Source organism: Cydia pomonella, chromosome 1 (genome assembly GCF_033807575.1).
Source record: "Cydia pomonella isolate Wapato2018A chromosome 1, ilCydPomo1, whole genome shotgun sequence".
Taxonomy (NCBI): Eukaryota; Metazoa; Arthropoda; class Insecta; order Lepidoptera; family Tortricidae; genus Cydia; species Cydia pomonella.
In genome coordinates this window covers 46,897,355-46,924,102 of record NC_084703.1, presented here as the reverse complement: position 1 = coordinate 46,924,102, position 26,748 = coordinate 46,897,355, and the positions used below count along the sequence as shown (strand labels likewise).

The 26,748-nt window shown below is 37.9% G+C and overlaps 1 protein-coding gene across 1 annotated transcript in view; it reads right to left on the bottom strand.

Annotated features, from left to right (window-relative positions):
• Positions 1 to 299: 299 nt before the first annotated feature.
• Positions 300 to 26,748, bottom strand: part of LOC133525531 (cytochrome b5-like) — a 31,918-nt gene continuing 5,469 nt past the window's right edge. The window contains exons 2-4 of the mRNA XM_061861813.1: positions 17,300 to 17,388; positions 16,591 to 16,701; positions 300 to 6,893 (exon numbers count right to left, since the gene is read on the bottom strand). Of these exons, the coding sequence (XP_061717797.1) occupies positions 6,818 to 6,893; positions 16,591 to 16,701; positions 17,300 to 17,388 (276 nt within the window). The 3' untranslated portion in view covers positions 300 to 6,817. The remainder of the gene's footprint in view (positions 6,894 to 16,590; positions 16,702 to 17,299; positions 17,389 to 26,748) is intronic.

Sequence of the window (26,748 nt, the reverse complement as noted above, 5' to 3'; positions counted from 1 at the left end):
GATGTCTTGTTCTCTTGCTCCACGCGAAATCACCCTGTATTTATTGGAGAAAGTGGGGTGTTTGGATATCTGTGGCTGAGATACGCCACGCACCTACCTGCATTCCCCATAGCATGAATGACAAAGTGTGGCGATGTCAAAATAAATGTCAAATTTCTATGAAAGTATTTATGTATATAATGATACCCCCTCACTTTGTTATAAATAGGTCGATGCAAAGTTAGCTGAGACGGGCTCTAGGAACATGATGACTGTATTTAATCTTTTGGTAGATTATAGATAGCAACAGAAACAACAAATGAAAATGAAAAATGATTTATTTACGTATCAAAATTGCAGCTTATTACAAATTCTTGTAACTTATTTATTGTTTACCTCTATATAAAATTTATAAGAAATTGACAAACAAGTGTTGACAACTGTCGAACATTTGCATAGATGGCGCCATCGTAGCTTGCCACTTTTTCTTTTTTTGTTCTATGATTTGGCTTAAAGAGCTGACCATATTGTTCCAAAAAAAACAAGATTTGACTATTCTAGAGATGTGTCAGGGCAAGGTATGCTGGCGCGATCTGTAAAATATTTGACAGGCCAACCCAAATCAATATACCAAACAGACAAATAAAATTAAAGTTAATGCGTGTGACGTTTAAATACATAACTTTCTATTATTACATTTTGTTTAATTTTTGGTACTTCCTTTTCTGATATGAATAATTCAAAATATCCAAACAAAAGTTATCACTCAGGTTGAAAAAGAGTTAACAGCTTGTGTACTATATGTATGATTTTATGAGCTTCGCCATGTTGCGGATTTTCAGTGGTACAGTCAGCGTCAAATACTTTGTAGTAACCAAAGTAGCCAAATAATTCGGTACACCATATATTTAGTATGGTGTACCGAACTATTTGGCCACTTTGACTGCTACGAAGTATTTGACGCTGACTATACTATAGTGTCTCATGGGAGCAAAATGACATATTTACGGCGTCCTATATCTATATAATCCTGAACGAAGCGAAGGACTCCAAAATTGAAGGAATTCTAAAATAGAATCCTGAGCGTAGTGACGTATTTAAGTGTTGATGCCTAAGGTGGAAATAATTTTGCTACCTTGCTTTTCACATCACTTATGAGGACATTATTGTTTCTGAATTGATGAAGCATATACAATAGGGTATATTACGCAAAATTCTGCGTAGAGGGCGCAACTATACTAGGGCCTAACACGAAAATCGAAATTTCGTTATTTGCCTCTATCCATCAATCTTGCATATCCGAGCGATAGAGAGGCGGAGTAAAATACTTACCGAAATTTGGTTTCTCGCGTTTCGCGGTAGACTTTCTAACCGTCTTGATGCACCAAGTCAATAGGGAAAACTGACTGGATGTCTGTCGATACCCCCCGTCAGGGGGGTATGAGGGGCCGCTACCGCCTTTCGGCTGCGGCGGCTGTCGCGGGTCGCTTCCCCACCGACCGGTGGGGTGGTCAAATGGCCGTCATTTGGGGGACAGTGTGTGTGGCTGGTGTGGGCCAGCTCTTCGCTACCGATCGTTATCCAACCCCACGACCCCTAACCTGGTGATACCGTTTGAGTGGGGCCAGGTTTCGGGGCCGCGGTGAAGGCGACCGGTAGCTTAGCTGGCGTGTGCGGCGTGCTGGTGAGGCTGTGTCCGAAGTGTGTAGTGTGCAGTGCTTGCTCTGCTACTGGTGTAGGAGGGCTCGGGACTTGCCCCGAGCCCTCCTACACCTCTCCGGAGGATATGGAAAACTTGTTAAAAAACCTGTTTAAGAAGGGTAGAGGAGGGTAAATTTTCAGATACTGTCAAATTACCGCATTACACGCACAGACACACTTCACGCACACTACCTCAATTTACTGGGACAGGTTAGTGACCTCTAATTATGGAAGGTAGAGGTAAGGAATACGATCTCACTAGGCGAGTCCACACAGAGCGAACATACGCGCGAGGCCGGTTTGTGCGTGAGGAAATTGCGTTGTTTGCCGCTCTGTGTGGACCCGCCTAATTGGCAGAACTGTTGCAAAAATGTCCAGCTGTCTGTCAGCTATAAATAATAGTTCCAAATCTCCCCAGAGTAGCTAAGAACGTAGGCGTTGAGAGTGACGTGTGATATTTCTATTCAAGTATTCTAGGTATTGTAGCGCCACCTATTTAAGGTTTTTTGGCGGACAATTTTTGGTAAATGGAGATTCTATTCTATTCCTTACCTCTACCTTCCATACCTCTAATGTTATATTAAGTCACATAATGTTATTTACTGCAACATGAAATGAATGGACATTTAAATTTCTTTCGTCATCACATCCCAATTGAAACTTTGTCAAATGTTATTATGCCCTTGGAAATATCTTCAGCCGGCTGTATCACGGTGGAAAGACCGTCAGCTGAAGACCGTAACGTAGAAGCCGATCTGGAGCATCTGTCACTTATTTAAATGCACCAGCAAACATTTTTTATATTCAAAATTTACGACCTACGGGCTCTAAGAATGGTGCTAGTGCAGTGGTGTCACTCACGAATTCGAGCCGATGCATTTATCGATGCGCTCATGAGTCAAGAAAAGAGAGATGTACTTAGTAATAAGTAAGTATTCATTTTAAGTAACTCATAGAATAACATGGAAATCTGAAATTCTCAATACCTATAGAATATTTATTGCAATTATATTCTGTTTTTTTATTCCGTAGACTAAAATGACTTTTCATGTGGTACTTAGAAATGCCATGTCTTACATAAGAAACGTCATTTTAGTCTACGGAATAAACTTTTTTTTTCATGGAGTCTCATAATAAAAGGAATACTGTTTAAGTACTTATAATACTTTTATTATGTTCAGTTATGTTATTGTATTGTAACGCCATTTGTTTTTACTGTTTCATTAAACAACAATACCAGTTATATATCTATACATACATTTTATCTTATAGTCACCAATAAACCAAAATATAAAACGATATAGATAAAGTATAAAAGTCACCAATAATTATCCCTTTCAATTGAATGTCTTTTATTAAACAATATAACATTATGCCTTACACGATATAATTATATTTAAATTATAAATTATGCAGCTTAAAATTAGCATAAGCTTTTTCATTCGTATAATCTGCCCTGTATAGCATTTTTTATTATAATTATTATATAGACCAAGCTAAGTCTGCATGACATTTTCAGTGACAAAGTGTGGTGGCGTCATAATTAACCCTTTGAACGCCAGACGGCGAAGGAATATGCCGTGCCCCGGACGCCAGGCGATCGCGATTATTTAAGCGAAATTGAACTTTACGTTGTCCCGCGTAAGTCTTTATTGCATTAGCGAAGCTGTCGGCTGTAGCCGGCGTTGGCGTCAGAGTAAAGTAGGTATACAAAGTGACCTTAGCCATTGGGCAAATCCTGAAATCCCACGTAGGGTTACTTCTCAGGAATGCTCTGGCGTTAATATTTTTTTAAATTAGAACAAAAGATAAAAATATATTTTTCGAACAAAAGTTATTTGCAATAATCGACAACAAAAAGAAACACACTGACAATTTGTTCGAAATATTTGATAATGATGACATTTTTCAAAAGTCCGAAGTTTATATTAGTGTCATAAATAAAAATAATAGGTAATCAAAAAGGTCGAAGAAGGTTCCAGAATATTCTTTTAGGATATTACCTTACGAGCTACTAACACATACAGACTGCTCCAAAGTAAAATATGGTAATTTGTTAATTTCTTCGAAACCGCTACACCGGTTGTTATGATACTTTGTACACTGGTTCTAAATACCCTAATGCATATGTACATTTCGGCTTTGTCCAATGGCTAGGGACACACTGTATAGGTAGTTGGCGGCCTTGGCAACACATTCCAATGACGGCCACAGCCGACTCTGGCGGTCAAAAGGTGTCAAATGTCTATGAAAATATGACGTTTATAATGACACACCTCACTTTGTTCAATCTCTCTCTGCAGTTAGCCTATTTCGTTAAAAAATAAGTTTATTCTATAAAAATATTAAAGGCATGATTCTCACAGATCCTGGCGTTTTTTGGTTCTTTCAACTCAGAATCACTAGCATATTCAATCTTGATGGAAAAAAAGACCCAAAAATTTTATTTATTTATTTAAACTTTATTGCACAAAAATAACCTTATAGTACAAAAGGAGGACTTAATGCAAAACGCATTATCTACCAGTCAACCTTAATAAAATTTGTATGGAAATTGTAGTTTCCACTGTCACGCAAATAAGTGATCTTTTCCACACTAAATGTTTAATGGTAGGTTCTGAGCAAGAAAGTCCAGATTTGCAATAGTCAGGTTTTCAATATTTATTTTAGAAAACGCCCAAATGCACTTAGCCGTGTGGATAAAAGACCGGAGTCGTTCATAATCCAATTCGAACACAAAAAAAACCGTTTAAGTGCGAGTCGGCCTCGCGCACGAAGGGTTCCGTACCGTTACGCGAATAACGGCAAAAAAAAACACGTTTGTTGTATGACTAGTATGGGACGAGCCCCAGTTAAATATTAATTATATTCTGTTTTTAGTATTTGTTGTTATAACGGCAACACAAATACATCATCTAACTGTCTAACTATCACGGTTCATGAGATACAATCTAGTGACAGATGGACAGACAGACGGACGGACCCTTTGGGTACGGAACCCTAAAAAGATACGAAACCCTTTGGACGCAGGACCTAAAGCAGAACGGGCAGGGTATCCTTTGACCGCCCTAGACGGCAGTGGATATCATCGGAGTACTCAATGCAATTAGAACATACACGGACTTAAAACAAAAATCGATAAAATAATTATTGGCCCATTTTTCTCGCTTCCAGATGTATTCTACTTTAATAACAAGATATGAATATCCTTTATTTAATCAAAATCAAGCATTAATAAAATAATGACAAATTCATATCCGCAACACAGGCTTCGCCAGGAGGGTACAACCAGAAATCGGCAACAGGCTTCGTCATTTTTTTATACACAGTAATTTCATTCAAATATGAATTAGATCTAGATACAATATGGATCTCATATGTTAGTGTCAAAAGTGACGTTTTTGGTTGAAGAAATGTCACTAATGGCACAGAAATCAGGGGACCGATTTTTGAATTTCGAGCGCTCGATTTCGTCACTCGAAAATCTGTCTTTTGAAATACGAGCGATAGAAATTGGGAATCGAGTGGTATTGACCACTCGTTTTCAATTCCAATAGGAGAATTTAAATGCCTAGTAGTGGAGATATTATTGAACAAAATACAGGAAATCGAGTGGTCGAAATTCAAAAATCGGCCCCCAGATCCATATCTAATATATACAGTTTCCTGTTATTAAAATTAGAATACGCCTGTGTCGTAAAGGCTCAACACGAGATAAGCTCGTAATTATACCTAGCAACGCCAAATGACTGAATATTGACCAACAATTATATAATTTATGGACGTATATATGCGTCCAAGATAGGACATGGAAAGCTCACATATCGACCACAACACATTCACTGCCCGAAGATTTACGGTACGAAAATTAATTTAATGAACGCACTTCTGCGTTCTCGGTTTTTATTACACTTCCACCGCAAAGCCATCGGCATTGCATTTAGTATTATAGTTTATTATGCTGTAAATAGTGTAAATAAATACGTTTTGTTTTATAATTAATGACAAAATTATCTGAGCTGATGTAACCGTGTCGTACATTGACGATTTACATGAAACATGGCAAACAAGGGCGTAGCTAGGGACAGAACTAGGGGGGGGGGCTACCGCAGAGGGGCATACATTGTATGTAAAGCTCCAGGGGGGAGACAGCTGCACCCCTCCCCCCTTGCCTGATCTTAGGTTTATCGCTTCAACTTCAGCCGTCGAACGCCTATAGACGTTTTCGGCGCCTGGCTTATGCGAACATAATAGAGGACGGCGTACGTTGTAATGTAACCAGTGGGCGTCACACTGGGCTAGTCAAGTGACTAACGGCCTGATTCAAACTTTAAGATAAGGTTGCCCAGGACAATTGCAATCATGGGGCCAATGCAACTATTTACTCTAAAAATACAAGAAGTAATGAGCTAGCCTCTTGTATTCATGACATACTTTCATCAGGTAATTATAACTCTGATTATTACTTACTTATTAAGAGTGCATTTGTCCCATAGTTGCAACTGTCCCATAGTTCCAATTACCCCATAGTTGCAATTGTCCCGGCTGACCTTACGTCAAAAATTAGGTCTAAATACGAAAAGGATCGGATATGTCAGTGTCAAAAGTGACGTAACTTCAAAAAAAAACAAATATCCGATCCGTATCGTATCTAGACCTAATATTTGACGTATCTTTAAATTCGAATTGGGCCGTATGGTTTATATAAAACGTCAATTGAAACTGATTTAAGAATATGCACCACTTTTATTGTGTTGATTTATTTTTTATTATATTTTAATCAAATTTGAAGTTTGAAGAGCTGAGGCTAAATAAATACGAAATCTCAATTCAGGACAAAAAAGAGTATGTGGTTTTTACTTTGAGTTACGAACATTCCACACGTTTTCGTAACTCAGTAGAAGATGTATTAGGACATACCATCGGTGATATTGCGCTGTGCGGAATAGAGAAGTCTAACTCCATTCACCAATTTCATCGCAATCTGACGAAAAAAAATAGACAAAAATCAAAAATCAGCCCCTATCTATCATCCCAACACATCATTTCATTACTTTTCGATTGTCAAATTCGCCATGGCCCAGCTCAGATAACTTTAGTCGTCGGACGCCTATGGGCGTTTTCGGCGGATGGAAGGCTACGCGAACAGGTAGCGGTAGAGGATGGTGGCCGCGACGCCGAGCAGAAGCGGCGCCAGCCATGAGGTCCACGCACTGAAAAAAAAAACAACGAAAAGAGTAGAGAAAACTTGTCGAAATAGATGTTAAAGATAAAGATAACTATATATCTTCGCAAGGAAACTAGCTTCGACTATAAAAACTGCATCGAAATCAGCCCATCCGTGCGTGACTTCAACTCTGCTGCCAACTTATGGCCTATTTATCCCGTATAAGTGTTATTTCTTAGTTGATTTCCGCTGCCGCTTGTTGTTTACCTCTAATTTCAGTATTGTTATCTTTTATTCAATATGTATTTTTGTGTTTTAAGTATGTTTATTCGTATAATTTTCCGCTATATTATATTAGCATGACTGTTTGTTTGCATGCGGGGGATGCCGCCGCCTACCACCGCGTGAACTCTGTCAAAAGGGATAACTGACGAGTGTGTACGAGTTCTCTCCCGTCATCCGCCGAGTTGAGCCAAGCCTTCCCGCCCTGCAGCCCACTACCCCGGCGCACTCGGGACCTCGGCGCATATCGGGAAATGCCATGGCATGCCGGCGCCGACCGCCGTCCTCTAAAGTGCTCCTCGATGCTGCGGACTAACAATCCTCCGTGATGCTCCGCGGTCGGTCACAGAGCATTCAAATTTATACCAATTGAAATAGGGAATAGTATACATTGATAAATTTATAGTCCGTGTCATCCACGATGATGCGCAGATTTGGCAAATCTAACCTTTAATAACAGGGCATTACGAGTCAAGGCACACTTGATCGTGAATGACACGCGATCTACAAAGTGATCTGCGCTGCGCTCCGTCGGTTTGCGCAGCCCTTAAATTCGCATCAACTTGTGGGCGTGACAACTTGACAAGATACATAATATCAAAACTATACATTGTATTTTTGACTTTGGTAACAAAATGTGTGTATGACCTATGGAATGTAAATCATACATAAAAATCAGCCATTTTTTTTAAATGTATGATTTACAAAAACAAACTTTAAACCCCTTTTTAACTCTTATAAGGGCTGAATTTTTAGAGACGGTGAAATGGTTTTAATTGTATTCTAAACGTCTTTAAACAAAGTTCCTCACTCAAGAAAAGTTCGACTCCGATACAAACCTTCAAACCCTTATTTAACCCCCTTAGGGGTCGACTTTTCAAAATCGCTTCTTATGTCTCGTATACATTCTAAACGTAACCTGAGGACCCTGAGGTACAAAATTCTAGCTTTTGTATAATCATGGTTGTACTCATACTCATAGCGAAACTTTATGTGGGTCTTGGCCCCTTCAATTGTTCTGGCTGCTTGCAAAATGTTTTATAATAGTTCCCTGAGTATCATATATAAAAATCAAGAGTGAGAATATAAGTAAAATTTTAACAGCTAAAATATATTTTTAAATAGAGAGTTATACTAACAAGAATGCGATATATTATACGTTTGATTGCAGGGGGAATTCCCTGTGCGTCAAGAACCGATTCTAACCGGAGGCGGGAAATCAAGCCTTCTTGAAGAAGGAACAGCGCGTGGTGGTTGATCCTAATAGGTGCTTTTACATTAATTTTACTAAACACGAGAACTAGACTCGGCCTCAAAAAAAATCTCGGTTGCTTCAATAAATATTTTATATATGCATCTACATAATTCTAATATGCATACCGAACAAGTCATAACAGCAGAATACTTTTTGACAGCTTTAAAGCGTCTGGTATAACTTACCGCCGGCGGAAATTGTCTGGCAATGTTAATTATCAATTTTAACAATATTTATCTAAAACATACATAAAAATTAGCCATGAGAATTTAAGGAAAATTAGTATTATTTTTACCTACTTTAAGCACCTTGTACCGGACAAATAGCCGTCGGGTAAATAGATATTAAAAGTACATACTAACACACTACTACATTATCCCATACATTGTATTCATGAGGAAATAAGTAAGGTCTGGCGGCTCTGGGATCTTGTACTATAATCAGAGGGGTTCGCCCTCTGTAATCCGGGCGCCCTCCCCCGCCCACTTTTTCACTCGCCGTCTCGCCAGACCGTCCTATTTCGGTTTAAGAGGAATTTCCTCCCGCGAACGCTTCGGCTGTGAAATGAGCTTCCTGCCGAGGTTTTCCCGAGGGGCTACAGTATGGGGTTCTTCAAAAAAGGAGTGTACAGGTTATTAATAGGTCGGCAACGCGCATGTAATACCTCTGGTGTTGCAGACTCCCATAGGCTACCAGACGGGCCGTATGCTTGATCGCCACCGTCCTGGTATAAAAAAAATATCCCTGACCAAGTGGACGTTCCCTTCCATACGACTGCAAAACAAAGCTTTTTATTTGACGTTAAATACCACCCTACAAACTATAATATTGGACTTTTAAAGAAAGTTTAATAAATATTACGTTTATAGATGAATATTTAAAATTTCACAATATAGTTTGATCTATGTCATAAAAAATACCCTATAAAATCTCTATACTATGATCTGAACAGGAGGTATATTTTCGGTTCGTATTAAAGACCTCCTTCTGTAAGTATACTGTATTGCCGCAGTTGGTCTGGCTTTTATTTCCTCTCGTTTGGCATCCAGCTCTAAGCGCCGTCGCCATTACGGGCCCTACGAATGGTGCTAATTCAGTGGTGTCACTCACGAATTCGAGCCAATCGTGCGCGTAATACTAACTCATCAACCAATCGCGTTGTGGAATTAGACTGCATGATTGGCTCGAATTCGTGTACACCGCTGTACTGCCCCATTCTTATTGCCCGTAAGGCCCGTCCTTAGACAATGGCCGTCGCGATGTAAATCCTGTTACCTTGGCATTTACAGCCCGCCATTCCGTACGTACTTCCACCGCCATTCTATACGACACTTTTTCATATGCCGCTTAACCCATTCAGATGTCGTCTTGCCTCTCATTTTCGGTACATACCGAGAAACCCATGTCATCGGCTACGACGTAGCGCTACGAACGTAGATTAGCGGTGCATGTGTTAAGCAGAGTGTATGCGCTGAAAACCACTCAGTCGGTGCCCTTTCTTATTGAGAACCTTACTTTATATCGTCCGGTGACAAGCAAAACCCACTAATTACCACCACAAGTTTATAGCCATAATGAACCATATTAATACTAATTTAAGGTTGATTTTTGTTTAATTCTTTTTTAGTAATTAGTGAGTTGTGATTGTCATCTAACGATATTCTATTAGTAAATTACTAAAAATGTAGCAAAACGTAAATAAAATTGCTAATTTCAAACATACAGCATAACTACAATACTTTAAAAAAATCAAGCCATTTAGAAAAAAATAAAATTAAGAAATCAATCTCGATCATCGACCAAAATTTTGACCAACTTTCTATGAAAAAGGTAAAGAAATATTACTGGCAAAAAAGATCAAAAACTGACGTATGATTGATATTAAAACAAGGAGGGGCTGTTTCTGCCAAAGCCTATTATTATTTAAAAAAAACAATGCAAATGTAAATTTTATATAAAAAAAGGTACCTAGCTTGGGTGCGGATTCAAACTCAGTGAATGATTACACAGTTTATTTTAACGTATACAATTTTTCTATTTTTTATATATTATATGTAAACAAAAAACTCTTTTTAAACTATAAGTAATTAAAAACAAAGCACCAAAATTTTACTCACTATGATTACATTTTGTGACATAGACATTATTATGACATTATTAAGTACATATATAGTTTACTGAAATATATTACTCTGGTTGTACTCTGAATAAAAAAAAAGCGGCCAAGTGCGAGTCGGACTCGCGCATGAAGGGTTCCGTACCATTTAAGACGTATTAAAAAAAAATCTACTTGCTAGATCTTGTTCAACATTTTACCACTTTGGACACACATTTTACCACTTTGGGACTGTCTCTCGCGCAAACTATTCAGTTTAGAAAAAAATGATGTTAGAAACCTAAATATCATTTTTGAAGACCTATCCATAGATACCCCACACGTATGGGTTTGATGAAAAATTTTTTTTTTTAATTTATTGACGTATTAAAAAAAAAACTATTCACTAGATCTCGTTCAAACCAATTTTCGGTGGAAGTTTGCATGGTAATGTATATCATATATTTTTTTTAGATTTTTCATTCTGTTACTTTAGAAGTTACAGGGGGGGGGGGACACACATTTTTTCACTTTGGAAGTGTCTCTCGCGCAAACTATTCAGTTTAGAAAAAAATGATATTAGAAACCTAAATATCATTTTTGAAGACCTATCCATAGATACCCCACACGTATGGGTTTGATGAAATTTTTTTTTTTTTTTAATTTTTATGACGTATTAAAAAAAAACTACTTACTAGATCTCGTTCGAACCAATTTTCGGTGGAAGTTTGCATAGCAATGTATATCATATATTTTTTTTAGATTTTTCATTCTGTTATTTTAGAAGTTACAGGGGGGGGGACACACATTTTTTCACTTTGGAAGTGTCTCTCGCGCAAACTATTCAGTTTAGAAAAAAATGATATTAGAAACCTAAATATCATTTTTGAAGACCTATCCATAGATACCCCACACGTATGGGTTTGATGAAAAAATTTTTTTTTTTAAATTTTTATGACGTATTAAAAAAAAACTACTTACTAGATCTCGTTCGAACCAATTTTCGGTGGAAGTTTGCATGGCAATGTATATCATATATTTTTTTTAGATTTTTCATTCTGTTATTTTAGAAGTTACGGGGGGGGGGGGACACACTTTTTACCACTTTGGAAGTGTCTCTCGCGCAAACTTTTCAGTTTAGAAAAAAATGATATTAGAAACCTCAATATCATTTTTAAAGACCTATCCATAGATACCCCACACGTATGAGTTTGATGAAAAAAGATTTTTTGAGTTTCAGTTCTAAGTATGGGGAACCCCCAAAATTTATTGTTTTTTTTCTATTTTTGTGTGAACATCATAATGCGGTTCATAGAATACATCTACTTACCAAGTTTGAACAGTATAGCTTTTATAGTTTCGGAAAAAAGTGGCTGTGACAGAATCGGACAGACAGACGGACATGACGAATCTATAAGGGTTCCGTTTTTTGCCATTTGGCTACGGAACCCTAAAAACGGTCATATTTGCCTACAACTGTCAAAACTGTATATTCAATATATGATATGACCACTTTACCACCAACTTGACAACTATTGTGTCTTCAAATTGAACGAATTGTTAATTTAACAACACATACTCATTATAATTTAAAATGATCAAATGTATGTATGTATTTACCCTTGTTTAAGCGGCCCACTAATTACTAGTTCGCCGGACGATATCGGCCTGTCAGTTATTCGCAGAAGCCGATAATCGCGAATAACTGACAGGCCGATATCGTCCGGCGAACTGGTAATCAGTGGGCCGCTTTATTCATATATGTGTATATATTTAGTGTACTCATAGTCATAAGGTATAATTAAAGACACTATAGTATTTATGTAGAAATTTTACTTCGCTCAAAAGTTACGGTTTTTTGTTTCTCACTGCACCAACTTTGACGCTTTTCTGTTTTGCCTTTTGGTTGACTGGTAGAGAATGCCTATAGTGGCATTAAGTCCGCCTGTTGTACTCGTTTTATGTGCAATAAAGTTTAAAATTAATTTTAAAGGCTAAACTTGTATATGTTAGCTTAGTAGGAAGAGTATCGAAGCTCAGTGTAAATGTTCTCATTTGACAATCATATCTTGTATAGTAGTAATAGTACTATTTCTAGTACTAGTCGTTTTTGAACGCCTTTGGTCCCAAGTCCCATATAGATAGAATACTTTTTATTGGCACTACATCTCGGAAAAAAACAGTTCAATTTAAACAATTGATTAAAAATAGAAGCAGACAACAGGCGGTCTTTCCGCGTCTTCCAGACGACTTTTAGTATAAAACTAATAGATTTAACATAACATTTTTATAAATTTAATATAAAACTGAAAACACTAACAAAATTTCCGTACAAACGGTCAAGTTGGTAAAATAAAGTTCTGAATACATGTGGTGGCGCGTGAATAGGTGATTATAACACTAAAAATGATGATTGTTGGCAGAATACATTAATAAGAGCACTCTAGTGACTGTAAAAGCGGACAAAATACATTATTTGTGCTAATGTTCTACAAAGACACACAATTTGACGCCCAATGGTGTCGAAAGCAGAAAAAACTTTCAACTTGTCATGGCCGCCATCTACTGTATCATATACCCCTAAATCTACTAAGCATCTATCACCAAATATATAACAGCTAGTAAATATATGGAAATATTTATTCGTACATTATAGAAAGCTGCGCAAAACAGATCTATATTGATCACAGTTTTTTGGAATAAGTACAGTAAAATGAGCAATCGTTTACTAAAAATAAGTATGCTTATTGCAGATTACTGTGTAAAGTGCATTAAGTATTGCAATTAAGCTAGAATGTGTATGTTTGAAACCAGCAGTGCAATACAACTATGAACACGCCAAAAGGCGTCAATACACGTCAAATTAATAATTCAAATCGTATAAGGATAATCGGGCCGATTCGAACTTTAAGTTATATATATATGTCGGTGTTAGAAGTGACGTCTCTTCAAACAAAAGCGTCACTTTTGGCACTCACATTTGTTTATTTGTTTATTTATTTAATCAGTTTACAATTGCACCTTTACCAAACCAAAAAATTACATATCCGATCCATATCGTATCTAGGCCTAATATTTGACGTACTTTAAAGTTCGAATCAGGCCGTATATCTACTTAGACAAAATATAGATTCTGTTTATGTTCCCAAATCTTTAACACCAGCGAATATATGTTTTAGTTTAATATTTCACCGTTGGAGCGCCAAGCGCCGAATGTCAGAAGTGTGATTCAAAAAACACTTTATATTTTAAGTTATTAAATACATAATTCAGTTTCAACTACAGAAACATACTTGCAAATTGATTTAAATTATCTGTCTACGTCCAGTAATTCTTTGGCGTCTATAGACGTCGTCGGCGTCTGGAGCGACACGTTTCCTCAGACGTGACAGGACGTCTTTGGCGGTCAAACGGTTAAACGCGTGATAAGAGCTACTAAAACTTAAAATCAAGCCTGTAAAAGTGTTGGAGAAAGTAAATAAAAGTACTTATGTATTGAATAAGTACTTACAACTATTAGTTTCTATGTTAACCGCGATGGCAGTGTGCAAATCGCCTCAAAACTGTATTACTAATAGTTAATTCGACCTAGAACAAATTCTAGCAAAAAAGAGCGATTGACAAAATTAAATATAGACATGACAAAACTACGTAGGTACCTCAACCTCTCTATCGAGATTAAGTAACCTTGTTTAACCTTTTGAACGCCAAGAACACCTAAAGACATCGCTACTAGTCGTGACCACAGCGCCAAGGACAACTATAGGTGTCATGGCGGACGCTGTCAAAGTAACCTTCACTTCGGGTAAGGTTTACATTAGCTCGCTTGCGCCCGGGAGCTTGGCGTTTGAGTGATGATTGTGGTTATGACATAAAGCATTAAAGTATTCTTATAATATTTACTTTTATATATTTATCTTTGGCTTGCTCTGTTTGTCAATAACAATTATGTCGATATTTCTTTTGCAATCTCTCGTTTTGCTAGAAAAAGTTCAATGTCTACTGTTAATATAAACAAAAAACCCACGAAAAACCAACTAGGCCTCTACTACCTGTATTCACTTATATGGATGGGTATTGGGGTTCGAAGGGGTTCAGTGACCTTAATCTAAATACAGGGAGGCGGTGACGCAACGCCCTATTTAGGGCGGTCGTCAGAAATCTGATAGCTTTTTTATCTATACCTATGTTTAGCGGTTTATAAAACATGATTGCATAATGTATTTTCATCACACTTGCTCGTATGTTTAGAATTGTTTAATACAATCAAATGTTAATATAATGAAAGTATATCATTTGTCGGTATAAAATTATAAATAAAAAAATGACACTATTTGAATAGTTCTTGAACGTGTATAGTGACAATTTGATTCTATTTTTTTTGTATGGTTAACTCGTTCACGTCTTTCCTGTAGACATCGCAAGGTAAAGAGAACAAAACCAAGATTTTTTTTATTTTTAAGCTCCACCTTGCGGGCGGGATACCAATTTTCAGTAGTTGAGATTCAAATAATGAAAACATGATAATTATATATGTACTCAAGTGGTTAACTTCTATTGTAAAGTCCACATTAGTGACCTTTTTCTGAAGTGTCTAACTCATGTGTTGGCACATCTTAAAAAAACTATAAATTGTATTATTCCCCGGCTTACAGAGAACAACAAAGTAATTCCCACGTATATTATAGTTCGTTTTTTTTTTACCATTAGAAAGAAGGTAAGCGATCTTGACGTACCTTTTTATTAAAAATCACTTTAGAAAAATAAGTCACAACAAATATGTAACAATTGTAAATCATATACGATCATTTACATTATTTTTCTTTCATAAGTAATATAAACTAATATTTTGATCGTTTTTTAATAATTATCAATATAACGCCACGTTAAGATTGTTTACATTTTTTCTAATTCTAACGAACTATAATCTTCATTCATAAATATGCATATAATTTCCATCACCCCAAGTCAATTGATTAAAGTTAGACATATGTATGCCCTAGTCCAGTACATAGTTTAATATTTGAATTAAATATAATTAATATGTGTTTATTATGCGTTAAAAATGTTTTCCCTTGCAAGTGTGATAAAAACAATGTGTTATGGAAGAGTGTTCCGTTATTGAATAACCTTTCGTCTGTGTTTTATTAGAATGATCTTATATTTAATTTTTTTTTTTTTTGCATTATCCCTTTGTACGCCACGCCTGTCGTGTGCAAGGCGCCATCATGAACCTCGCCCAAATGCACGGTTGATATTGGCCTGAATAGTAATCACCCCTATAGACATGGCGTCAATGAGACGTGACCACAAATCTTATAAAATATTTAACATTAGTTTTTAAACACTGGCAACATTTTACCATAAACAAGAGTCATAGAGTTGCTAAAGTTAGACGTTTCATTAATAACTGTCTGTTTTTAAAGAAATGATGCCAAACTGTCCATAACTGGAGAAAAAATATCTAGTTTTAATTTGTTAATTACGTTGACATCAAATGCAGTAAATATTAAAAATATTCCAAATTTTCTCTTAAGTGTCTTATTGTAAGTCCTGAGTGGACGCTCGAAGCGGAGCGTTCAGCGGGGCGTGCAGCGCGGCGGCGGGCTCACAAGCGACGCAAGCAGCGTGCAGTGCGGCCGCTCCTATACGTTTGCATTTGTTCAACATGCACGCCGCACGCCCCGCCGCGCTGCACGTCCAACTCGAGCGTCCACTGAGGCCTTACTCTAACCCTCATGATTGGTGCCGTTATCATAGCAGCGTGCGTCAGTTGAAGTTTTTGGCGTTGAAAGGGCGAGTCAGTTTTTTGAGCGCGTTTTATCTTTGTTTTTATTATATGACTTCATTTTTATATGGAGTAGCTGTTGCGTAAAACGTTCCTAGGCATTTTTTTGAAAGTTAAGCACGTTAATTTATTTAGAAACATAACATTTCAGTATAAAAATACGTCAAATACGTATCTCTTCAATTATTTTTTCAATTAAGCCCGACCGAAGAACGGTTAATAGGAATCAATATTCAACGTAAGTATATCCCTAACACACATGAAAGGTTAATACGGGAGGTACAGTGTTTGCATGATAGGGTACAAACTACGCGATGACGCACTTGCCCTGCTCCTGCGGTTGGTCGTTGCTCCACTGCGGCGCATACGCGCCCTTCGTCTGCGTGCGGTCCGCCTCAACCAGCTCGCCGATCTTGTATTTCTTCATTAGGGCTCTGGGGACAAAAAAGACAATCTTACACAACTTTGGGAACAAATTTTATTAAATATTTTGATTTTTCACATTATCCGATGCGATACCGAATATATCTACAAAAAATCAAAAAGTAAAAAAAGTGCATTTAAGTAGCCTAGGCAGTGTCAAACTGAGATATTCGCAGACGTCTGTGTCTCTAATTTGCGTGTACGAGCAAGATGCATAGAAAGTAAGTTACGCACACACTAGCGAATATGTCTGTGTCAAACTTGTGGTAGCAGTACTTATACGGAGTTTAACACAAATGAAGGAAAATCATACACTGAATTCGATGATTGATGAATCAGTCACTCATTCGACGCCTCATGTATGGCGGCGGTCACGTGGAGCGGGGCCAAATGGGAAAACATAAATAAATATCTGGGGATATTATGGGTACCAGGTGACGATATACATACGTATATAGATAAATACATACTTATATACATAGAAAACACCCATGACCCAGGAACAAATATATCTGTGTTCATCACACAAATAAATGCCCTTACTGGGATTCGAACCCAGGACCATCGGCTTCGTAGGCAGGATCACTGTCACTAACATAAATAGTTCACCTGGCATCCGAGCTGTGGCTGACATCCTCGAAGGGCTCCGTGGCGTCCTTGCCTGCCTGCTCCAGCAGCACCTCCTCTCCCCCCGGGTGCTGACAAAACAAAACATCATTTTAAACTACACTATTTTTCATCGGGTTCCTCGTGAAACACCAGGTATATACTGTTAAACTAAATTCACCAATCATCATCAAATAAAGGATTTAATACAATAAAAACACACATAACTTGAGAAACTCCTATGGAAGGTGGAGATAAGGAATGGAATCAAAAAGTGTCGTCAAAAAACCTTAAATAGGTGGCGCTACAATACTTGAAAAAAAAAAACTTAGAATACTTGAAAAAAAAATCAAATCATAGACAGCGCACTTCATTCCGTCAATAACGCCTAGGTTCGTAGCTACTCTAGCGCTACTCTGGATATATTTGGAACTATTATTTATAGCTGACAGCTGGACACTTTTGCAACAGTTCTACCATAAGAGATTTCACTGGTTTTAATTCCACACTCCATAGAAACTCCACTATGGCCGCCATTGCCGCGATGCTCATCCGTCAGTCCTCCCGCGCTATAGTAATGATGGTAAGGTGCACTCGAGAAAGTCTCATTAATCGGTTATCAATACAGTTTTAAAATGAGAGCGTAACTAAAGAGGCCCTGATTATCAGTTCGCCGGACGATATCGGCCTGACAGTTATCCGCAAAAGTTGATAATCACGAATAACGGCCAGGTCGATATCGTCCGACGAACTGGTGATCAGTGAGCCCCTTTAGATTGCATGGACGCGGTTTGGCGGTGGACTCGTTTGACTATAATTAATAGTAGTTTATGTGACTGCTACATAATAAAAAGGCATTAAAATACACGAGTGTGGGTTTAAGAAACGAACGAAGTGAGTTTCTTAAAAAGATCACACGAGTGTTTAATGCCTAATTATGTACAGTTACATACACTATTTTATCTACACACATATTATAAACTTTCTATGATATATTCACTAACCCAAATTACAGCCAACGTTGAGCATCTTTGCTCTCTTGGTGGAACTCGCGGATATGTGGTGGCGTCACCGAAACATTTTTATCGCTCATTTTACACGCACCTTTGGCAATAGTTACTTTAAAAACAACAAAACATATTCATTTTATACTTAAACGAATTAAAAGATAACTGTAAGTCAAAAGAAAACTTTTTTCACGCATGTCACGTATTCGTAGTTTTTTTTTTAATTCACAGACAAACTAGAGTCGGGGGCCTATTTCCGTATCATTCGATACAAACTTACATGCGAGATATGTTAAAATTGTAGCAATTGACATTTCATTTCGAACAAAAAGGCATCTCGATTGATATTAGAATAGAGGTCAAATCGAATTGCTTTTTTTTCCGGGATGTTCCAAATTTGAATGTATAACCACATCGATTTTGAGCAATTACAACATCATCATAGATAAGAAATTTGTTGTAACAAAACATTTTACAGTAATGTTGGCCATTATTTACGGTTTTTGGAGGCATCATAGAGGGGTTATAATATGTGTGTAGATAAATGATATTTAGTTACATAGTATCATTACTACGTGAATAAAGCTAAGATTGCACGGGTGAATGACCTCTGATAACGTGTTACTTTAGACCTAGCTGGGCATAATGATATTATAACTATGTATAATGAGAGCTGGTGGCCTAGCGGTAAGAGCGTGCGACTTGCAATCCGGAGGTCGTTTGATTCAAACCCCGGCTCGTACCAATGAGTTTTTCGGAACTTTTGTACGAAATATTATTTGATATTTACCAGTTGCTTTTCGGTAAAGGAAAACATCGCGGAATCCGGACTTATCCCAATAAGGCCTTGTTAACCCTCTGAGTTGGGAGGTCAGATGGCTGACGCTTTCGTAAAAACTAGTGCCTATGCCAATTCATAGGATTAGTTGCCAAGCGGACCTCGGGCTCCCAAAATAAACGTACCATTTACCTTTTTTCGAAAAACGTTATATTGTGACCTCGCTAAGGATCTCTAAAATGGGTCAAGACCCTCAAGACTGACTATACGGATAAATGAATAGCACAACTCACACACTGCCAACTAAAGACACCGTTTGAGACCGCGTCCTGAATTTAAATCATATTTAGAGGATAATATAGTGGATGATCGCATCTCCATGTAAACGTTGTCCCCGTTTTCCTCTCTGGAACATTATGGAAACTATACGCGTGTATTAATTGATACGAACGCATAATCAAAGGAAGTTAGTATAATAGGCTTGAATTAACGCACTTTAATAGGTTTCGTAAAAAAAAATCGACATTTACTTTTACTCGTACTTATGATATAATTCAGCAAGCAATGTACCACTACCTCGTTTTAACTTAAAATGTCGTATCAAAAAGAACTTGAAATAGAGGTGGATTGTCAAAGAAAACATTGTAGCCACAGTAAATTTACTGCCATCTTCGACACATGATTAAAACTTTTAGAACGCCAATTGACTTTGATCCTTTTTCTTTCATTAATATTTGTTAAATTTGTTAAATATGAAAGTGGCGCCAGCTTACCGGGCATAGACCAAAGGTTGTGGCGCCGTCGCTCGAAACGATGCCGCTATACCTTTGGCCTTTGAATTATTAGATGGCGCCACTATTTAATATTTAACAAATTTAAAACTTTGAAAGAATAAGGATCTAAATCTAATGACATTCTAAAAGTTTTCATCATGTGTCGAAAAATGGCAGTAAATGTACGGTGACTACATAGTTTTCTTTGACAATCCACCTCCATTTAAAATTCTCTTTGGTCAAGTCGTGACAACTGTCACAAATGACCATGATATACCAAATACATTGCCGCTCGAGAAAAAATAAATTATTATGCTCTGGTAGGTAGTCAGAGGACTAAATAAAAAATCTTTCAGAATTGTTTCTTAGCACTGAAGCCTACTTCTAGTGAAGTTTACAGTTATATCAAAAATACACACTGTATATTAACCATGCTATGTGTCCCCTACATTTATTTTTTATTCGATTTTTAATTATTGTAGGAATATTTTTTTTATATGAAATCTGTTTTGTGAGCTTGCTGGGTCGTCTGGTCACCCAAGGGTCAAACAAGGGTCGTCTGGTTTTAGATATGTTAATAGACACCAAATGTTATCAGTACATTCAAGTTTCTGACCTTTCAAGTCCACCGGTTTGTAATATAACATATAAAACTAGTGGCTCTGTGCGTTGTAGACCACTCGAACCCCCACGAGAGTCGGTTGATAAATGCAATCTATAGACGAGAATTACGCAATAATTTATGCCCAAGCTGATACTGAGATCTTCGCTTTCGCTCGGTCAAAAACTGATTAAAAATTTTATACAAGAAAAAATTGTATGAAGTGAAAAAAAAGGTTTTTCTTATCAGGGTTTCTTAGTGACCTAGAAACTCTTATAGTTTCTCCATGTCCGTCTGTCTTCTCTTCTTTGTAAAATGACGTAGTACAAAGTGCTGCAAAGATACTCCCTTTGTGATGTACATGATACTTACTAATAGCCCCCGTTTAGCCTATTTTGGTAGAATGGTAACTACTAAACCCTACACTGAGCATGGCCAGACATGCTGATGATCGATTTAAAAAAAATCGGATAGGAGTTTAACCGATATAAAAAGGGCTATTACTGGGGAAAGCAACACTTCTCTGCCAATATACTAAGAACTCAAGTCTTTTAAATCTAAATTTGAAAATGCCGTGTCTACGAATACAGACTACGTCAAAAAAATTATAGGGACCGTGCGCGTTGGAGGGTCTGCCATCTTATAGCTTGAATCGGAACCATAAACATGTACATTTACACGTCACGTGTTTTCTTGTGCATAGTAGGTTCTGCCATCTTGTGGGATACATCGAAGCAATGAACATCACATTTACGCCTCGCGCCAAAAATCTGACGGCTCCTGTGCTGCCTCCTACAGTTCATGCACGCTCCCTATAGGTTTTATCTACGAGTAACTCAAAGGAAAAGTGTAATTTTTTAATGACTTGTGCATAACCCCCGAACTTAATGTAGAGACAATGCCTTTTAGTAAACTTTTGTACATCATTTGAGAGTTATCTTTAAAGGGCTCAAGTCTTTACAAAGGACTTAGGTCTCGATAAGGACACAAGATTCGACTTAATGACTAGAGATTGAATAATTGAGTAGAGTTTACGGCAGAGGACTCAAAGGACGTGAGTCTTAACAGTAACTATAACTCCATCGGTTTAATGTAGTATTTAATTCATAAACGCGCTACAATCGGAATTAGCTATTAATCGTTTGTCCTTATCCGTCATTTTGACTTATGTATTTGTGTCTCCGGGCGTCGTTTGATCTACCTACATGAGTAAAGATTATTAAAACAAAATTCTTATCCCTAGATGAATTCCACTGCATCGGGGCTAGTGACTCCTTAGGCAAGTGATCTGTAACCCAACTATACTCAGACATATATATCCTCATCTCACAAAGCGAGCACGGAGTCTCGGAATTTAATTTCGCCGGCTGCGAAGTAATGTCGGCACATTAATAGCTACGTCTAGCTATAACTCAATCGGGTCAGTGTAGTCTTTAATTACAAATACGTGCTGCAAGCCTGCAGCGGTATCACGGTCGCATTTCTATCACCTGTCATGCCCATGCGTCACTTTCGCACTCATATACTTGTTAGAACGTGACAGACATGGTGAGAAATGATAAAGAGCCGATCATATTAACCCTACTGAATTAGCTAGGGTTGGTAGAAATCTAGGAACTAGTCTTTTGAGTCTAAATATGAAGAATTCCACTCATTTTTACGCGCCAATTACATCCACACTTCCCGATTTCGAGCCCGAAATAAGTCCCGATTTCGGGCCTGATAATCGTTTTCGTTTCACTGAATATCAGCACATCGTTAACAATATTTGAAATGTAAAAAATACTTTGTCACTAATTGCCAAAAATGATCAATGTTTGATATTTTTGGATATGAATCATTTTTTCACATTTCAAATATTGTAAACGATGTGCTGACATTTGGTGAAACGGAAAAATACTCTTTCTCGGGCCCGAAATCGGGTCTGATATCAGGACTGAGAAAATGTAGATGTAATTGACACTTAAGCCCCGAGTCTAGTTCTTTAAGGCCACCCCACACTAGCGTCTTTTGAGCGTCAGCGTCTAGTCAGCGCTGTGGAAAATGGCGTCGTTGCGCAGTTGCGCCAACGTTGCGTCGAGCAGCAGCCATAGGGTTGGTAAGACGCCGACGCTCGGTAGACGCTAGTGTAGGGGGGCCGCTAGTGAGTCTTTGAGGTGCAACTTAAAAGGATTTGTGCCTTCGGATAGACTTCGCCAAAAAATTGGTTTTATCTAAATGAATACTAAAGAAATAGGCGTTATTGAATGATGTGTGAACCTTACTCTTGAATTTCATGTGAAGACAATGCCTTTCCGCAATTTAAAGAGTTATCTTTAAAGGGCTCAAGTCTTTCCAGAAGACTCATATCCATAAGAACTCAAGTTTCGACTAAATGGCCAGAGTCAGAAATCTGAAAAACCGAGTCGATTCTTAAAGCAGAGGATTCAAAAGACTTGAGTTGGTTGGAATATTATAGTATAAAACACCTTCCTTATACTGTGGTAGGTATAAGGTACTGTCCTCTCACTATTTTCCTGTTTTGCTGTACTTTATATAGATATACTCGTATTATATTATTCGCTTTTTGTATGATTATTTATGTTCAACGTTCATCCCTAAGGTCACGAGCGAGGCGTGCCATCTTCTTTTTCATCAAAGAATAATTTATTTCAGAATATAATAGAGGCCATGACACCCTAGTCCAACAATTCAAACTAATTTAAACTTTATAACAAAATGATAAGGTCTAAAATGAACATCTACTCACAGACTACACAGACACTGCATTATGAAGCGTTTCCAAAGAGCACGAGGACACCACACATAGGTGCAATTTTACTTGGAAAATGCTATGATTTAATAAACGCAAATACAAATAGCACAATCGAGTTATGTTTTATACCATTTTATACTAGAGATATAATAGTCCAATTACACCCTGAAGCTAAATTATGGTTATTAATTAAAATTTACACGAGTACTGAGGGCCCACCGCGAACCTTGTTTGACGTGTTGCCTCCCTGTCACACTTACGTACCAATTTACAAGTGCGATAGAGAAGCAACACGTCGAACGTGGTTCGCGGTAGGCCCTCTGGTTGTTATTGTAGGCGCAACTGAAAAAAGCCGTCGCGCCTCATACTAAATAAGTACGGGAGCGCTTATGTGCTTCTAATAGTTGAGGCGGTCTGTGCTCTTACGGCCCGATTCGAAAAATGAGATACGATAACGATAAGTTCTGGTTTAGATAAGTTCTCATTTAGATATCGTTTGTATGTCGTATAATTGACAGAAGCAGCTCGATTCGGGCAACCTATATCACTTTGACGTTAGAAATATCGTAGATAGATCTTATTGGGATCACAGCAGAATCGAAATAAACGTCAATTGACAAACATGTCGTTTAGTTATCGATCTTTTAAAGATCTTTCCAAGACTTAAACGTCTTAATCATTATTCGAATCGGGCCGTTAACCTACCATCGGGTCTTTTCAAGGTTTAGAATCGACAATATGTATAACACAAAGAATTACAGTCTAAAATAGAAACGTTCATGCGATGTATGAAGTGTATGACGTTCCTAATATTCAGTGTGCGTTGTAACTTTGTACTCGTAATAAACACGAATTTAGATGCACGTGCCGTGTTATTTTGTTCGAGATAGAATGTTGGTGTAATTTTACAATGCATACATTCTGGCAGTATGCAATATTCTTTTCACCACACCAACTGGCTAAGGCCCTCTTGACTGATTATCCAAATGTGGGGCCAAGTAATCATGCCCAACGGTACCTTGCTGGACCCCACCCTATGCTCTGCCTGCTAGTACGTGGTCGACACTCACTTCTCTACCTCCCTCGCTCGTCGTCTTTCAAGAAAACGAAGAAATACGTCGAATACGTTTAAACGTCCAGACAGCATTCATTAAAAGAAATATGTATATCAAATGAAAGAAACCGACAGCGAACCAGAAGAAGCAAAAGCAGCACCTCGAAACGACGAGCAAACGGCATCTCAAGATGACATTGCTTGACACAAGATATTAGAAAGACCGAAACAGAAACGACAAGTAGCATATCACCAACGCTCTCCTTCGACGACATAAACTATCTTATCTTCCCCCACCTATCTTCCAATATTGGCTTTAGACTGCATAGCCGGCTGATTATAATTATCCCTTTCCCATCCCAGAGCAAGTCACTCCCCATAAAATTACGTCACGGCGTCTCTTGTAGACCGCGGGCCAGGAACATATTTCGTCAGTCATCGCCTCCCGGCTGATACTTTGTCAGATGCTGTTTTAAATTTTAAAAAACCGTCAGCCGGTTGTATCGCGGTGGAAAGACCGTCAGCTGTAAAATGAACATACATGAAAAGTTTCATGATTTGTTATTGCTATCATAAAAAGCTGACATTCTTACCACCGCGATATAATCGGCTGACTATTTTTTAAACTAGCAATCGCATCTGAACTATCACCTGACAAAGTATCAAATAGGAGGCGATGACAATTTTTTTTATGTGTTTCGGTGGCAGCTGACATCTACGAGGGTTCATTGCCGTTAACCACTATATGAGTTTTCGCCCGCGGGAGGCGATTGGTCAAGGAAATCGGTTCCTGGCTCGCAGTCTATTGTTTTTACTCTTGAAGTATGGAGCCCAACAACTAACTAGGTCCTACACACATCTTTAGTTTTTTCTCCTTACAAGCATAGCGAAACTATAACAGGTTATTATCGAGTTTAAGGAAATCTACAAAAACAAAGCCTCTATTACACATAATAACTATATATAGTTGTATGTGTAACTTCTTTAGGGAAAACCATAACACAGGAAAACAAACATGCATGCAAGGTGTAAGAAAAATATTCGGGATCCGTTAAAGGCATATTCAGTATAAGGGAAAAAGTAGAAGAAAATATTTTTGACGTGTTAATTTTTTTTGGCCATGATCCGGGTCCACATTGAGCGAGCATACGCGCGAGGCAATTTCCTAACGCACAGAACGGCCAGTGTAGACGTGCCTCGGCCGAGGTGACGCGCGCGTATTCCTCGCCCGAGCTGGCCGCCTCGGTCGGGGCACGTCTACACTGGCCGTTTTGTACTTGAGAAAATTCGCGCGTATGCTTGCTCAGTGTGGACCTGGCTATTGAATGAAGGGTACGACCTGCCCCAGTTTTTAGAGTTCCGTACCCAGAGGGTAAAACGGGACCCTATTACTAAGACTCCGCTGTCCGTCCGTCCGTCCGCCTGTCAGACAGTTGACATTTTCACAGATGATGTATTTTTGTTGCCGGTATTACAACAAATATTAAAAAGTACGGAACCCTCGGTGGGCGAGCCCGACTGCACTTGTCCGATTTGTGTCAACAACTCTCTCGTCAAATGACGGTCCCTATGACAGTTCATTTTTAGGGTTCCGTAGCCAAATGACAAAAAACGGAACCCTTATAGATTCGTCATGTCCTTCTGTCTGTCCGTTTATGTCACAGCCACTTTTTTTCCGAAACTATAAGAACTATACTGTTCAAACTTGGTAAGTAGATCCATTCTATGAACCGCATTAAGTTTTCACACAAAAATAGAAAAAAAAACAATTATTATTTAAATTAAGCCCTGCCTAAAGACACTTGCAGGAACTGTCATACGGAATACGGACATTGTGACATTGTGAGCTGATATCACATATTTTTTACACATATTCGAGATAATCTTGAATCAATGATGTTTACATGGGTATTAACAGAGTGGTATAAGTATCACTAGGAGAGTAGGGGAGGTGATGTGAATGACACACACTTTTTTTTTGGAGTTTATGGTCTGGTTACGAAACTTTTAAGCCAAGATTTGACGAGCCGGTTTGGCCTAGTGGGTAGTGACCCTGCCTACGAAGCTGATGGTCCCGGGTTCAAATCCTGGTAAAGGCATTTATTCGTGTGATGAGCATGGATATTTGTTCCTGAGTCATGGGTGTTTTCTATGTATTTAAGTATTTATAAATATTTATATATTATATATATCGTTGTCTAAGTACCCTCAACACAAGCCTTATTGAGCTTACTGTGGGACTTAGTCAATTTGTGTAATAACGTCGTATAATATATAAAAAAAAAGATTACACACAGATACACAGAGTAATCGCAAAAAAAGTCTTGAATGAATGAAGAGTAAAGAGAATGCGCACGATGTTAAGCTAAAAAAAATCGGCAAAGAGCATGTCGGGCTATGCTCAGTGTAGGGTTTCGTAGTTACCATTCTGTCAAAATAGGCCGAACGGGGGCTATTAGTAAATATCATGCAACTCGTGTCGAT